This window comes from Cervus canadensis, chromosome 26 (genome assembly GCF_019320065.1).
Source record: "Cervus canadensis isolate Bull #8, Minnesota chromosome 26, ASM1932006v1, whole genome shotgun sequence".
Taxonomy (NCBI): Eukaryota; Metazoa; Chordata; class Mammalia; order Artiodactyla; family Cervidae; genus Cervus; species Cervus canadensis.
In genome coordinates, this window is record NC_057411.1 from 28,627,569 (window position 1) to 28,641,545 (window position 13,977).

The following is a 13,977-nucleotide window of genomic DNA, read 5'->3' on the forward strand; positions in this document are numbered from 1 at the left end:
CCCCACCGCAAAGCAGTCTCCAGTCGCACCCGCTCCAGGGTCACCCGCCTGGCGCCGCCGCCGCCCTGCGCGCCCGCCTCCGGGTCGTGGGGTCGGGTCTCCAGCGATCAAAAAAGGCCGGCCGCGCAGTCACTTGTGTCCAGCTCTCCGGTTACACCCGGGGGAGGCCTCGGCCCCCACGCTCTAGGGCAGTCAGCAGCTGCTTTCGTTCTCCGGCTGGGGCGTCCTTTTCTTCCTCTCTGGCAGGCGGTGGTTAGCGGTGCACGGCTGCAACTCCTCCGGCCTCTTCCTCTCCGGTGGGGTCGCCTATCCGGCCGCACGCGACAGTGACAGCTTCCAGCTGCCTGCCTTTGAGTCTCTCCCTTAGGAGAAAAGAATTGTGGAGGGGCATCTCTCCCCTCGCGGGGGTCTGCCCAGCCCTACCTCGGTCGCCCGCCGCTCTCCCTAGTGACCCGCTCCCCTTTCAAGCCAGTTCCTCCGAGGGGAGCGTGCTTGCCCGGGGCTAACTCTCGGCGAGATGCTGTCCGCGTGGACCTGTCTCGCCCCAGGAGCCCGTCTCCCTCTACGCAGCCCCTCCAGCCACCAGCTTGGGGAAGCGCGTGGCGGGACCCAGGGCTGGGACCTCAGCGCCCAGGCTTTTACTCGGACTTCAGCACGTGGTGGAACGGGGGGTGGCGGCCAGCACACAGGCTTGGGGGGCGCTCCCGGTGGCACCGGAGCGGGTCCTTTCGGAGCCGATCGCTCCATTCGGGGAGGGCGAGCCCGGCGGCCGGGGCTGGCTGACCCGGGCTGGAGACCCGCCCTCCGTCCTCCCTCCCACCGCCTCAGCCAGGGCGCGCCGGCTCACACCCCTTCCTGGGGAAGCAAATGGTCCCTTCCAGGCGGGTGGCCATGTTGCTCTAATAAAGCGGGAGGGGCGGCGGCGTGGGGGCAGCAGATGCTGCTAGTGGCGCGCGGGATCCGGGCGCAAGCAGAGCGCAGCCGCGAGGGAGGCGCGGGGGTGGCGAGCCGGAGCCGGAGCCGGAGCTCGAGCCCGAGCAGCAGCCGCTAGTGTTGGCGGAGAGCACCCGGGCGCAGCCAGAGCCGCCGCCGCCGCCGCGATGGCCGTGGCCGTGGGGAGACCATCTGTGAGTGCTGGGGCCTCGCTTTCCTCGTCCGCCTCTCCTCCGGCGCTGGTGGGGGTGGGGGGCTCCCGCTGGGCGGGAGGGTATCGGCGGGGACCCCGGGGGCCGGGGCGGGGGCGCGGGACGGCTGCGGCGGTGGCTCTGGGTGTGTGCATGAATTTGGGCGCGCGTCTGGGGCGAAGGGGAGGGCGAGGAGCCGGGAGGCTCGGCTACTACGTGATGCAACAGTGGATCGCCCCGGTTCTGGGGATGTGGGAGAAAAAGGACCCCTTTCCTGTTTTTTTATTTTTTAACAGGGTCGTTTTGGCCACGGTGTTTCTCGGCTGCCTCCCTCTCCCCGCGCACACCTTTTCTCTCGTGGCGGTGGAGAAAGGCGCCGGGTGCGGGGCTTTCCTCCCGGCTCCCCCGCGCCGAGGGGCGACCAGGGCATGGGAATTGTTAGTCCAAGCGCCGTGTCTTAGGGTGGCAGAAGCCGGCTCAAAAATAAAGGAGAGGGATTTCCGTGGTGGCTTCCCCAGTGCCTTGAGAGATTCCGGACACCCTCCGGCACCCACGCCGGTAACCGGGCCCTGCCCAGGATGTGGACAAAAGCCCTAGACACACACACAAAGTTTTCAAAGGGCCCCCTTGTCCGGGTGGGTGGAAGTCTTAAAGCGCTCTGCGGTTGGAAGGCCGGAGGCGGGGGCGCGGGAAGAGGAAGGGATGGCGGGTGCGTGGAGAATCGGGTGCCCCGAGACTGGGGCGAGGGAGCCGGGGAGGGAGGGAGGGGGATGCTCAGGCCGCGGGCTAGCGGGCGGGGCGGGGGTGCAGGGCTCAGTGGGCGACTCCGGAGCCGGCCTGGATGGCAGCGGGACTTCAAGGGCGCGGCTTCAGCCGGGCTCCGCATCCCGGGTGAAGGGCGAAGGGAAGGGGCGGCGACGGCCTTTTCCTTTTTTTTTTTAACTGAAAGGAGCAGAGCCGGGTGGGGAAGGCGGAGTCCTTTTTCTTTCTCTTTCCCCCTTTCTTTGTCGCTCTTCAAAGTCCATTTTCGTCCCACGGGCTTTGTGGGCTCTCTCAGAGAGGCTCTTCCCGCTCCGTCACCGCCGGTTCCTTTCCTCTTCGCCTGCTCACCGCTGTGGAGCTGCAGGTGGTGGCTGCAGAGGGTTTGTAGGTATAGACCCAAGTCTCCGGGAGATCCTGGAAGCTCTGAAAACCCAGAAGTGCAAAACGCAAGACTGTGCTCTTAGGACCCCCCCCCCCCCGCCCCGGTTCTTCTTGCAACTCTTCCCCCAGATACCCTCTCTTTTTGCACCCCTTCCTCTTCATTTAGCGGAGTCCCTCTCCGGGTTCTAACCCGGTTGGGTGGTTCAGCTGCCAGAGGTGTTTTCAAAGGCATTCTCCACCGTCGGAACAAGTGCAGTTGGTCGTATTGAAGCGTAACTGTAGGTCTTCTAGGCATTTTAAACTCTAATATTTAATGACATACTCTTCAGAATTCAGGCCTCCTCTTGATAATTAGTGGTCATAGATTGTTGTTACTGAGGGAATTTGCAAAGTCTCCGGGCTGATCCCTTTATTTTGCTGGTGAGAAAATTGAGGTCCAGAGAGGTCAAGTTCATCTGGTTAAATTACCACCCCCATCCGCCTACCCTACCCCCTTCCCCAAGACACACACACACACACACTCACACACTCACTCACACACTCACTCACTCACACTCACTCTCTCTCTCTCTCATTTCCAGAGCAGTGATTCAGATAACTAAAATAACAAGGTAATTGGACAGTGGCTAGGAATGCAAATATTCTGTGTGTGTAGGGGGAGGATGCCTTCAGTGACACCTATTGCTGGTGCATTCTTGGGGCAAGGGGGAGGTGGAAGAAATAATTTGCCGCACATTTTCTATAAATTAGTTAGTTCATATATGTCAGCTAAATAGGAACAGTATGTGGATTTAAGACTCAGTTGTGTGGCCGTAATCATATCCAACACCAGGTCTGCCAACCAGATGTGAACTTAATCCCTCAGAATTCTTGTGTAAGACCTTGCTCATTCAAAAACAGAGGTGACTTTACAAAGTATATGTGCACAGAGGAGGTGACTGCTTTCTCTGCACATTCCCTGTTGTCACTAGAATTAAGATTAAATTACTTACAGTTTGAAAACAGAAGACTTTTTTTGGATCAAGTTGTGGTAGGGGTGATCAGGAGTTGACTACAAAGTTACAAAGTCTTTTCAGGCAGCTTGCAAGGAATTGTTGAAGGGTTTCACTTTGTTCATTCGGTTACTGTCTTAGTGTAGTATTTGCCCTTAGGTCTTCAGAACAACCCCAGTGAATGCAAAAGAGTCTCCTAACTCAGCCCCAAGGCCTCTATACAGAGTCCTTGATGGTAGAATTAGTTGCTCCCTCCTTTTCCCTCATCTAGTCTGTGATTTGAACAAAAGAAGGGAAGGGTGTGTTGAGAAAAAAGAATTACTTAGAAGTTGATTGTGGATAGAATGTCCCTAGTTAGTCCTTTAGAATTAGTTTTGTGTTTTTTTTTTTTTTTAGTTGTTTAGGAAACCATGAACACATCTCCTTTCCCTACAGACCGTCTCTCTCATTCAGATTGAAGAAAAGTTCAGTCAAAATAAGTTGCCCTCAACTTGAGACTGACATTCTTGGACTTGAACATCTTAATCTGATATCTTAGGTAAATACGCAGTTTACTGAGCAAAAATCTTTACATATCAGAGGTAATATTTTCTGTCTTCTGAAGTGGTTGTATTCAGTTATAACGATTTTAATTTCAAGGCTAAACTGAGACGTCTCAAGTGGATTTGTTGTTGGCTGGGCGACAGGAGCTTCGGTCTGGTGCGATTCTGTTTATTTCCATTTTGATCTCGACCCCTAGCTGCGCCATTTTCCCAAGAATGGTTTTTGTATTTGGCTCTCAGAGGCCCCTGAGGCACATCTGCTGTTTCCAGAGTGTGACTGGTGATTAGCAAGAGTATTTCTTCCCTAGGGATGTGTCCACATTTTGGATGAGTTAGTATTTTGGCATCCAAGTCCCAGGGCAGCTATTAACTTTATTTTAATCAGAGCATGGTAATTCACTCTACCTGGGAACAGACTTTAAGCAGCTGATCTCTCAGGGAGTGGTGTTCATAAAGTTATAGGGTCTGGGGGTTTAGAGGGGTTTTAGAGGTCATTTGGTTCAGCCTCCTCTGCAATGCAGAAATATTTTCCGCGTTATGCCTAATAGAAGTGTTTAAACTTTCCCAATGGTGGAGGGTCTTCTGTGATATCAAGAAACGTTTTCAAGAAACACGTTTAATTTTTGTTTATTCACTGTACCCAAAGGAATAGAAAATCACGTTTGTTCATTAGCTCACTTAACACTGTTAAACACCTCCTCTGTGCCAGTACTGTTCTACGTGCTCGGGATACAATAGTGGACAACTGAGAAATTCCTTCTTACCTGGAGCTTTTATTTTCTGAAATTTAGTGTCCGTGTGTATTACAGAAACAAACTTCAACAGAGTATGTAAGCCATTTAGGGAGAAAGGAAATTACGTGCCTATTGCCGAGTGAATAGCTATGATGCAGGTGAAGGATCTTATCTGTTTGAGGGTTTTTATAGGCAGTTCCTAAGATATGGTCTGTCTTCAGCTGGAGGGTGAGGACTGGCAGTGAAAAGTTATTTTCCCTTGTAGTAAAATTGCCATTTTTATGACTTGAGGATGTGGCCCCTACTTGGAAGTCTCTGGTTGTTGGACCTGGAGAAGGAGTAAATCTTTTGAAAGCTGTGGATTATTTTTCTATCTTTTAAAATAACTTTAGAAATGATGTCTCTACATCACAATGAAAAATCGACCCAAGAAATTGATTAAAAGACCAAAGCTACTCATAATCCCATTGTCCTTATATAACAGTACTTAGAGTGTTATTTTCATCCATTTTTTGAGGTTTATACCAGCAAGCATAACCCATACCATATAAATTGTTGCTAAGAAACCAGACTGTTTAATTGGGAGATTGGGATCAACATACATACACTGTGGTAAAGAATCTACCTGCAATGCAGGAGACATGTTTTCGATCCCTGGGTCGGGAAGATCCCTTGGAAAAAGGAATGGCAACCCACTCCAGTGTTCTTGCCTGGGAAATCCCATGGACAGAGGAGCCTGGCGGGCCACAGCCCATGGGGTCACAAAAGAGTCAGACGTGACTGAGCAACTAAACCACAACAACAATAAAATAGATAACTAATGTGAACCTACTGTATAGCATTCTATTCAGTGCTCTGTGGTGACATAAATGGAAAGGAAATTCAAAAAAGAGGGGATATATGTAGAAAATAAATAAACCAAACTATGTGCCTGGGAAGACCCTGTGTGACTAATTGGACATTCATATAATGAAGGAAACAGATGCTTAGTGCTCTCACAGGGGCCACCATATGTCTGTGTCCAGACAAAAGAATGAATGATTCGGATGGCCTGCTTTGATTAATTACCAGAAGACTCAGTGTCTGTTACCACTCATTGATGATGCCACAACTGATAACGATGCTCGGGTTTTGACTCCTTGTGGAGCCAGCTATGGTTTTCTGTGCCTCTCTTTCTCTTCGCAGGGCCTGCACTTGGTTGGGGGAGGAGCAGGGTAGGGACCGCTCTTGGATTTTATCATTTTTGGGGAACTGTCTTTCATAGCCTTAGTTAGACTGTCTCACCCGGGGTCAGCCAAGCTGAACCATTATTGAAGCAAAGACCCAGTAGGTCTAAAGCTTCTATCCTTTTTCCCAAGGAGAACTACTTTGCAATATAATTGATACCCCCTCTGTTTTGGGGTTGTTAGTTTTAATCCAGATTGACAGAAAACTCCCTTCCAACTAAACAATACCTCTTCTACCCACTCAGGCCTCTTGGCAGCCCATCAGTGCAGCTGCTGTTGAATGGAGAAACATAACTGGAGCTAAGGTGAAACAGACAGGTTTCTAAAAAGAATGCTAGTGCTCTAAGAAGCAAATTTGCATTATCTCAGGCCTGGCCGGAGGTAGAAATCAGGTCTGTTGCCTGATATGACCAGGCATCAGAGCCACCTCTTTCAGATCCACGCCAGTGAGAGAGAGTGAGCGTGTCACTCAGGTCAAAGGATGCAGGAGGTTGAGTTGTGTGGATGTACTTTGTCTGTCTGTTGGGCTAGGATGGCAGGACAGGGTGCGATGTATTGATGGAAGGGGCCAGGCTGCGCTGGACAAGTAGGAATGACTTCATGCTCCAAAAGGGCATCTTTGGGGTCTGACAAGGGGCAGCTTCGTTTCTGCCTTTTTAAAAAAAAATTATTAAGATTGTTGTGAAAACAGACATAAAATGTGTCTACTTTTGATGACTAACATTCCTTTGGAAAGAATTTATGAATTTTTTTACTTTCTAACCTTTTTTTTTTTTTTTTTTGTCATAGAAGTAGAATCACTGTAATATAGATAGGTTAAAAGTGGAAAAACAAAACCACTCTCAACACCCTAATGCATCAGTAGTCATTCTTGGCTTTATCTGGCTTCGTCTTGGCTAATCCATCTGCTTTATCAGATACTTCATGTGCAGTTTCTTTGTGCAGGTGCTGAGGTTATGATGTGGGTACTTGAGATGCTGTTCCTGCTGCTCTCATCAAATTTCTCTAAAGGATGAGCAAGCACTAGGATTTAGCAAGGAAAACGAGGTGGGGAAAAGTGTTCCAAGCCAAGGGAACAGCGTGTGCAAAGCTCTGAGGTGAGGCAGAGCCTCCGAAGGATATATCCAGTGTAGCAGGGACATCAGCATTCAAGATGGGGGATTGGTAGACAGATAGGAGGCTGGGGAGGTGATGGAAAGAGACCACATCACTTTTGTGGTGCATTCTTCGGGACATGGGTATTGACTGCAGAGCATTTTCAGTATTTTCAATGCAGTCCAGCCGCCCCGCAACTTACAATATCCCAGATTCTTGCACTTGGTTGATAGAAGACACTGAAAATCTTCAGAGCACTAATTCTTCAGCTTTCAGGGAAGGTTCAGGGGAGTTGATTCCTTTCATGGCCAAATCTAGCCCTTAAAGAACAGAGGAAGAATGGGAAGGGCAGGGAGAGGAGGAGGGATCCAGTAACAATATCACCAGGTCTTCCTCTGTCTAGTTATCTGTATTGAGTTCTTCCTCAAAAGGTAGAACTAAAGTCTTAGACACTGAAGCAGATGAGTCCTAAAGGGTGGGATGGGGAGAATGCTAGGACTCCTTCCGCCTTAGATTGTGTGTTGTCCCTAAAGAAAACTAAAAACCCATTGGATCCTGTGAAGACAGGAGGAACGTCTTAAAAGCCAGGGTCCTCCTAAGACTTAATCCTTTTTTATTCATCTCCCTTTGTGTACCATTTTCATGCCAGTATAAACTTCATGAATCTCATTAAGGGTGCCCATTAAATTTACTCAGACCTGCTGTTGCAAGGAAAAGGCTTGACTCACAACTTCTCTGTACAGGAAACCTGTGTAGCATCTTGACTTTTTAAGTGTTTTCTGTTTAAATTACTGTCAAGACAGTTCTCTCTTAATCCTCACAGTTCCTAAGAAGTAATGTAGGCAGGGAAACTGAGGCACAAAGAAGTCATCACTCACCTGATCTGGTACAACCAGTTAGTGGGAGAACTTGGCTTTGGAACCCATGGCTCTTAACCAACATGCATACGGACCTACTGTTCATGTTGGTTAGGGAGACTCAATTCTGTTGAGGTAACAAACTGCTCCCAAGATCTGGTGGCTTACCCAGCAGAGGTTTGTTTTCTCACGCAGGGTCCCTGTCTGTTCCTTCCTCTGAGATCCGCTCCATGCTGAACTGACCTTTGGACCCAGCTGAGGGAGTGTCCTGTCCTCTTCTCTGGACATTGCCAGTCTGGTACCAGAGGAGAAATAGGCAGGCTGAACCCTGAACTGACTTTCCAGGCTCTTGGATGAGTCACTTCCAATGTGAACCTCACTGGCGAAAATAAATGGTCATTTCTAAATTCAACAGGATGGAGGTGGATAGTTTTCTGCAGAGAGGGGCTCTGCTGGTCTCGTGGCCAGGCTGGATGGGATGGGGGAAGTCAGCCCTCCCCTAGGGAGGGCCAGTGGTGGTGTTCAATAGCGAGATTTCACCATACCTGGTGGCTCAGACAGTGAAGAATCTACCTGCAGTGTAGGAAACAGGGTTTGATCCCTGGGTTGGGAAGATCCCCTGGAGAAGGAAATGGCAACCCACTCCAGTATTCTTGCCTGGAGAATTCCATGGATGGAGGAGCCTGGTGGGCTACAGTCCATGGGGTTGCAAAGAGTCAGACATGACTGAGTGACTAACACATTCCCCTTCCTAGTCAGGGCGTCTTCTGGAGAGCCACGTGTCCTTATTTTGTAAAATTGTCTCCCTGTCGGTAGTGATTTCTCTCCGTCTGTTTGATTTCTGTGATTCCAGCTGGATTTTGTAAACTGAAGAGAGAGGGAGAAAGTGTTCAGCTGGGACGAACTGAAGGCTGAGAGTGTGACTGTTTCTCTTCTTTCACAGTGAACTTCCAAGTAGCATCATCACCAGATAAGGGATTGGGCGGTGACCTTCTCAAAGACCTTCTGTGCTGCTCTCTGGTGGCCCCAGCTCTGGGACTCTGCTCTCTGGGAACTGGTTTTGAGGCCATTAGGACTTCCAGCTGCTTGATAGGCTGATTTCCCTTAGGATGCTTCCAAATCAGTCCTTTTTCCCCCAGGCCTGTCTGTCCTAAACGCAGATACATCTATGACCCCCTTCTTCTTTGTGTTGTTTTCTCTCTACTGAGAGATACTAGTATGGTTGTGTCCCTCAGTGTCCATGGGGACTGGTTCCAGGATCCCCGTGGACCCCCAAATATGCGGATGCTCAAGCCCCTTATATAGAATGGCCTAGTGTAGTCTGCGCTCCGTATCTAGATTCACCCAGCCGCTGATGTGGTCCCTGCAGACCACTTGGATGGAGGACTGTATGCAGCGTTTTGGTTAAGAATGTGGGCTCTAGAGCCAGACTGCTGGAGGAGTTCTTGGGTATCAGCTCTGCCATTTGGCCTCCTTTATGACCTTAGACAGGCCAGCTCTCAGTCCTCATATGTGAAATAATTATAGTGTGTGCTCAGCCATGTCTGACTCTTTGTGATCCCACGGTGGAAGTCCACCAGGTTCCTCTGTCCGTGGGATTTTCCAAGCAAGAATACTGGAGTGCTTTGCCGTTGCCTTCTCCAGGGGATCTTCTGGACCGAGGGATCAAACCAGTGTTTCCTGCATCGGCAGGCAGATCCTTTACCACTGAGCTGCCTGGGAAGCCCCAGATAATTACAGTACCTTGCTCAAAGGTTTACAGGATTAAATGAGTTAGTCCACCTGGTGCTTTCACTGATGTAGTCCTCTTTAATTCCAGCTGTGCTGTGCTGAACTCAGGCAGGCATAGACCTCATCTCTGCAGCTTTCTTCCCCAAGTTTTTCTGCTGTAGCCGCTTGGGTTCTGCTTAGCTATTCTGACCTGTATGCAAATCCGGATATCCAAGGTTGTTAGCATTCCCTGGGCCCACCTTTGACTGCTGGGGATGGAAGCTGGTAGAGAAGTACTTCTGTCTTTTGTTACTAAGTTGGACAATTCTGAAACACAATAGATAGGGCTCCTCAGAGGGTCCACGTGGGCCCCAGCCCACAGGGATGACTGTCTCCATCCTTTAGGATGATTTTCCTCTTTCTCTGTTAAACTATTCCAGGTCCCCACTCCTGTTCCTTGGGATCACTTTTCAAAATAGCTGCGTGTACACACGCTCTTGTCTCAGGTTTCTGCATTTTGGGGAAAACTGGGTGAAAACACCTTGTTTTCTGGTTTGTGTCTCTTTTTTTGCGTTATGCAGATGAGGGAGCTTCCATGTTACTTTTGTAACATAACATAACTCTGGACGTCAAAAAAAAAAAGGTTCACAACAAACTGATCTTTTATCAGATTTTTACTGTTTACTAGAGGTCAGACTTCAAACTTCTATAAAAACTGGTCTTAGGAAAACAGGCCTCTCTGTCACCTAAACTTTTCTATTATTTTCTTCCCTAGATCCTTGGAATGGGATTCTGATACTCCCCAGTTTGCAGGTGCTTTTTCTGAGTCCATGGAGCCTAGTTTGTGCTATAACTTGTTTATCATGCTGATTGCAAGTCAGTGACATATTTTGTTACCCAGAAACTAGATACAGAGTGTATGAGGGAAGATGTGTGTGTGTGTGTGTGTGTGTGTGTGTGTGTTTTCTTATGATGTCCTTTTTTTATTCAAATATGTTTAGAAAGGTAAAATTTTTTATAATTGGAGGATAATTGCTTTACAATATTGTGTTGATTTCTGCCATCCATCAACATGAATCAGCCACAGGTATACCTAATATGTCCCTTGTGATTCTCCCTCCCATCTCCCACCCCATCCCACCCTTCTAGGTTGTCAGAGAGCACTGGGTTGAACTCCCGGTGTCGCATAGCAAATTCCCACTTGCTATCTAGTTCACAATATTACTCAGCTACGAAAAGTGTTTTTGATATATGCCTGGGCTGTGAACTTGGGCCAAAGCTTAAAACTTTTTGAAAAAGAGAAATTTGGGAGCTTACATTGTCCATAAAGATTGGAAAAATGAGGTCGCAATTCTTGAAAGAGTTTTTCGTTAACTAATGTTGGGAGATTTTAAGGGCCCAGATTAATTTATGTATCTACCCGGGAGTTCTTAGGATAATTGTTCAAATCATCCTGGCTCTTTGTAGAAGCTTAGCTCAGAGGTGGTTTCTGATGTGGAAGAGATATTTGGAAACATAGAAGCCAAATGGATTCATTCTCCAAATCTCACCGAACTTGTCACCTTTGCTCCTACCCTGAGATTTGGTTTGACTTTCTGTGTGGGTGGGCAATCAGAGACTACGCCACCACCACCGCTGGAATGGTTTGATTATTTACCTATTAGGTACTTCTTTGTTTTCAAAGACTCTTCCAATCCTTAGTCAGCCTTTGAATCACTTCTCCCCTGGGGGATATTGGTTGGTCCTGAAGCACAGTTTTATCTCTTGGCCCGCTGAAGAAGTCTTTTAGTTGCTGGTAATCAAATTTTCCTGATTCAGAAAACAGAATGCTAAAGTATTTTATGAACTTAAGGCAGAATATGAAATTAAGATCAGCCATTGAAATGACTGATAATTAATTTGTTGTCACTAGCTGCCGTTCCAAAGCTGGCTTTTATAGCTAAAGAGACCTTAGTCTAAATTGGATTTTATAACCCAGTCAGAGCGAGAGAGATGAGAATTCTCAGGGACTTTCTATAACAAACATTTATGTAGGCATATTGCGGAGTTAGGGATACTGCTAAATGTTACTTCTTCTTTCTTAAAGATTTTGTTTCCTTATTCCTCAAAGGTCTTTCCTGTTTCCCTGTTTCGTTAAGTCAATAGACACTGAACCTGGGCCAGCACCATGCATGAGTGAAGATGTCAAAACCTTATTCCTTCTCATTCTCCCACTAAACCAAGCCAGAACCAAAAATCTTTTTTGGCAAATGGAGCTCCCTGTCACTGAGATTCAAAATCTTGAAAGGAATTCCTTGGTGGCCCAGTGGTTAGGACTTGGGTGCTCTCAATGCTCTGGGTTCAATCCCTGAACTAAGATCCCACTTGCCACATGGCATAGTCCAAAATTAAAAAGTAAAGAAATAAAAATAAAGATGTACTCAGTCTGTCTGGGAAGAAGAAATTACCTCTTTAGATATAGATGAAAACTTGGCCCATAGTCAGTCATCAGCCTGGATTTTTTCATTCATTCCCCCCACTTACCTTAGGTAATCTTCCATCAGCAATTTGATTTAATTTTTAATCCCAACATTTTTAATCCCAAAATTAAGTGTTTTTTTTTTAAAGTAAATAGTTGTTTTTCTATTCTAAAATAAAGGTAGTGGGAGGAGAAACTTAATAAATTGGAAGCTGAAATGTGTGATTTCTCCTTTTTTCAAACTAAAACTGGAATCATTTTTCAGTTTTGTTGGGTTTTTTTGGTCTTTTCAAAATATATGTATATTTCAAAATATACATTTGAAATGTTGCTAATTTGCACATTGGCTTTACCATTAAACTCAACTGCATAGACAGCAGTGATGTCCTAGTTGAAGTTGTGCAATTGCATATATTTTTCCTGTGATAAGATTTCAATGGGGTAAAAGGTGATTTTTGAAATAACATTGTGAGGAAGTTTGATTAGATATTATTCTTGATCCAAGCCCATCAGCCCCTATTTTGACGGATCAGGACTCAGACTTGATGCTCTTAAGGCCAAGTCGTCTGACTATTGGTTATACTTCTTACCAAATAGAGGTTCCAGATACCACCCTAGGCTGCAGACCAGAGCAATCAGGTAGAACTTTCTATGACAATGGAAATGTTCTCCTACTACATTGATCAGTTATGGCAGCTGCTAGCCACAGATTGCTGTTTAACATTTGAAATATGACTGGTACAACTACAGAATTAAATTTTTTGTCTGGTTTAATTCATTTGCTTTAAATAGCTACATGTGGCTAGTGGCTATTGCACTGAATAGGGAACCTTTAGGAGTATAGTCTAGAGATATTTACAACCTGATGTCTGTCTCAATTTTTAGAAAACTTTTTTGTTGAGGAAACTATCATACACAGAGTAGGGATGGAAGTGTTCATTGTAATGTTCTGTCATCACCCAGACCAGTCTTAGTTCATCTAGTTCCCCTTTTCTCTTCTCTTCCCCACCCATCAGTCCCCCAAACTATTTTGAAGTAAATTCCAGGCACACTCCAATCTCATTTTGTTTTTAAAACTAGGAAGGTGATCTGGGGAAGTAGGGGAATGGTATCAGAGAGGTACTCAGGGATCTTCAAATGTATCTATGATTTAAAAAAAAAAAAAAGATGTGAAGTATATGGGTGGGAAAAGCTATGGTTTGATGAAGCTAGGTAATGAGTATACAGATGTTTTGTATGTTTTGTATGCTTGAAACATTTCATCACTATCATAATCAGAAAAAGCCAAGCTTGAGCCCAGAGATTGAACAGTCACTGTACCAGGACTTGTTTACCTGTGCTTACTGTGGACTTTGGGTTTCCCTGGTGGCTCAGATGGTTAAGCGTCTGCCCCGCAATGCGGGAGACCGGGTTTAATCCCCGGGTGGGGAATATCCCCTGGAGAAGGAAATGGCAACCCACTCCAGTATTCTTGCCTGGAGAATCCCATGGACAGAGGACCCTGATAGGCTACAGTCCATGGGGTCACAAAGAGTTGGACACACAACTGAGCGACTTCACTTTCACTTTCGCTGTGAACTTTGAGTTCATGGGTAATTTAAACAAATATTATTCACATACGGTATTTATCATTGAGCTTAATTGAATGCCGACAGTGCTATAGAGTCATAGGATCTGTACAAAGGTGGAAAGGAAGGTGAGGATCTTTTTCTTTAGCCCAGTCTCCTCCCATCACTTGGTTCCAGAGAGTGGTAGCTTGATGAGAGCTCACAGTGAGTCCAGAGCTCTCTGCCACACTTGCCAGATGGACTGATTTGCTAAGTTAAAACTTGCAGCACTAAGTCACTCCTTGTGTTGTTCAGTTGCTAAGTCATGCCAGATTCTTCTTGACCTCATGGGCTGCAGCACACGAGGCTTCCCTGTCCTTCACTATCTCCTGGAGTTTGTTCAAATTCATGTCTGTTGAGTCAGTGATGCTGTCTAACCATCTCATTCTCTGCTGCCCTCTTCTCCTTTTGCCTTCAGTCTTTCCCAGCATCAGGGTCTTTTCCAGTGAGTCAGCTCTTCGCCTCAGGTGGCCAAAATATTGGAGCTTC

At 47.0% G+C, this 13,977-nt stretch overlaps 1 protein-coding gene across 3 annotated transcripts in view; it reads left to right on the forward strand.

Annotated features, from left to right (window-relative positions):
* Positions 1 to 912: 912 nt before the first annotated feature.
* Positions 913 to 13,977, forward strand: part of SEPTIN11 (septin 11) — a 93,600-nt gene continuing 80,535 nt past the window's right edge. For 2 of the 3 annotated variants that reach the window (XM_043447732.1, XM_043447731.1), the window contains exon 1: positions 915 to 1,127. In XM_043447732.1, the coding sequence (XP_043303667.1) occupies positions 1,101 to 1,127 (27 nt within the window). In that variant the 5' untranslated portion in view covers positions 915 to 1,100. Of the gene's footprint in view, positions 1,128 to 13,977 lie in introns of all 3 variants that reach the window. The other variant, XM_043447730.1, reaches the window with a different exon arrangement.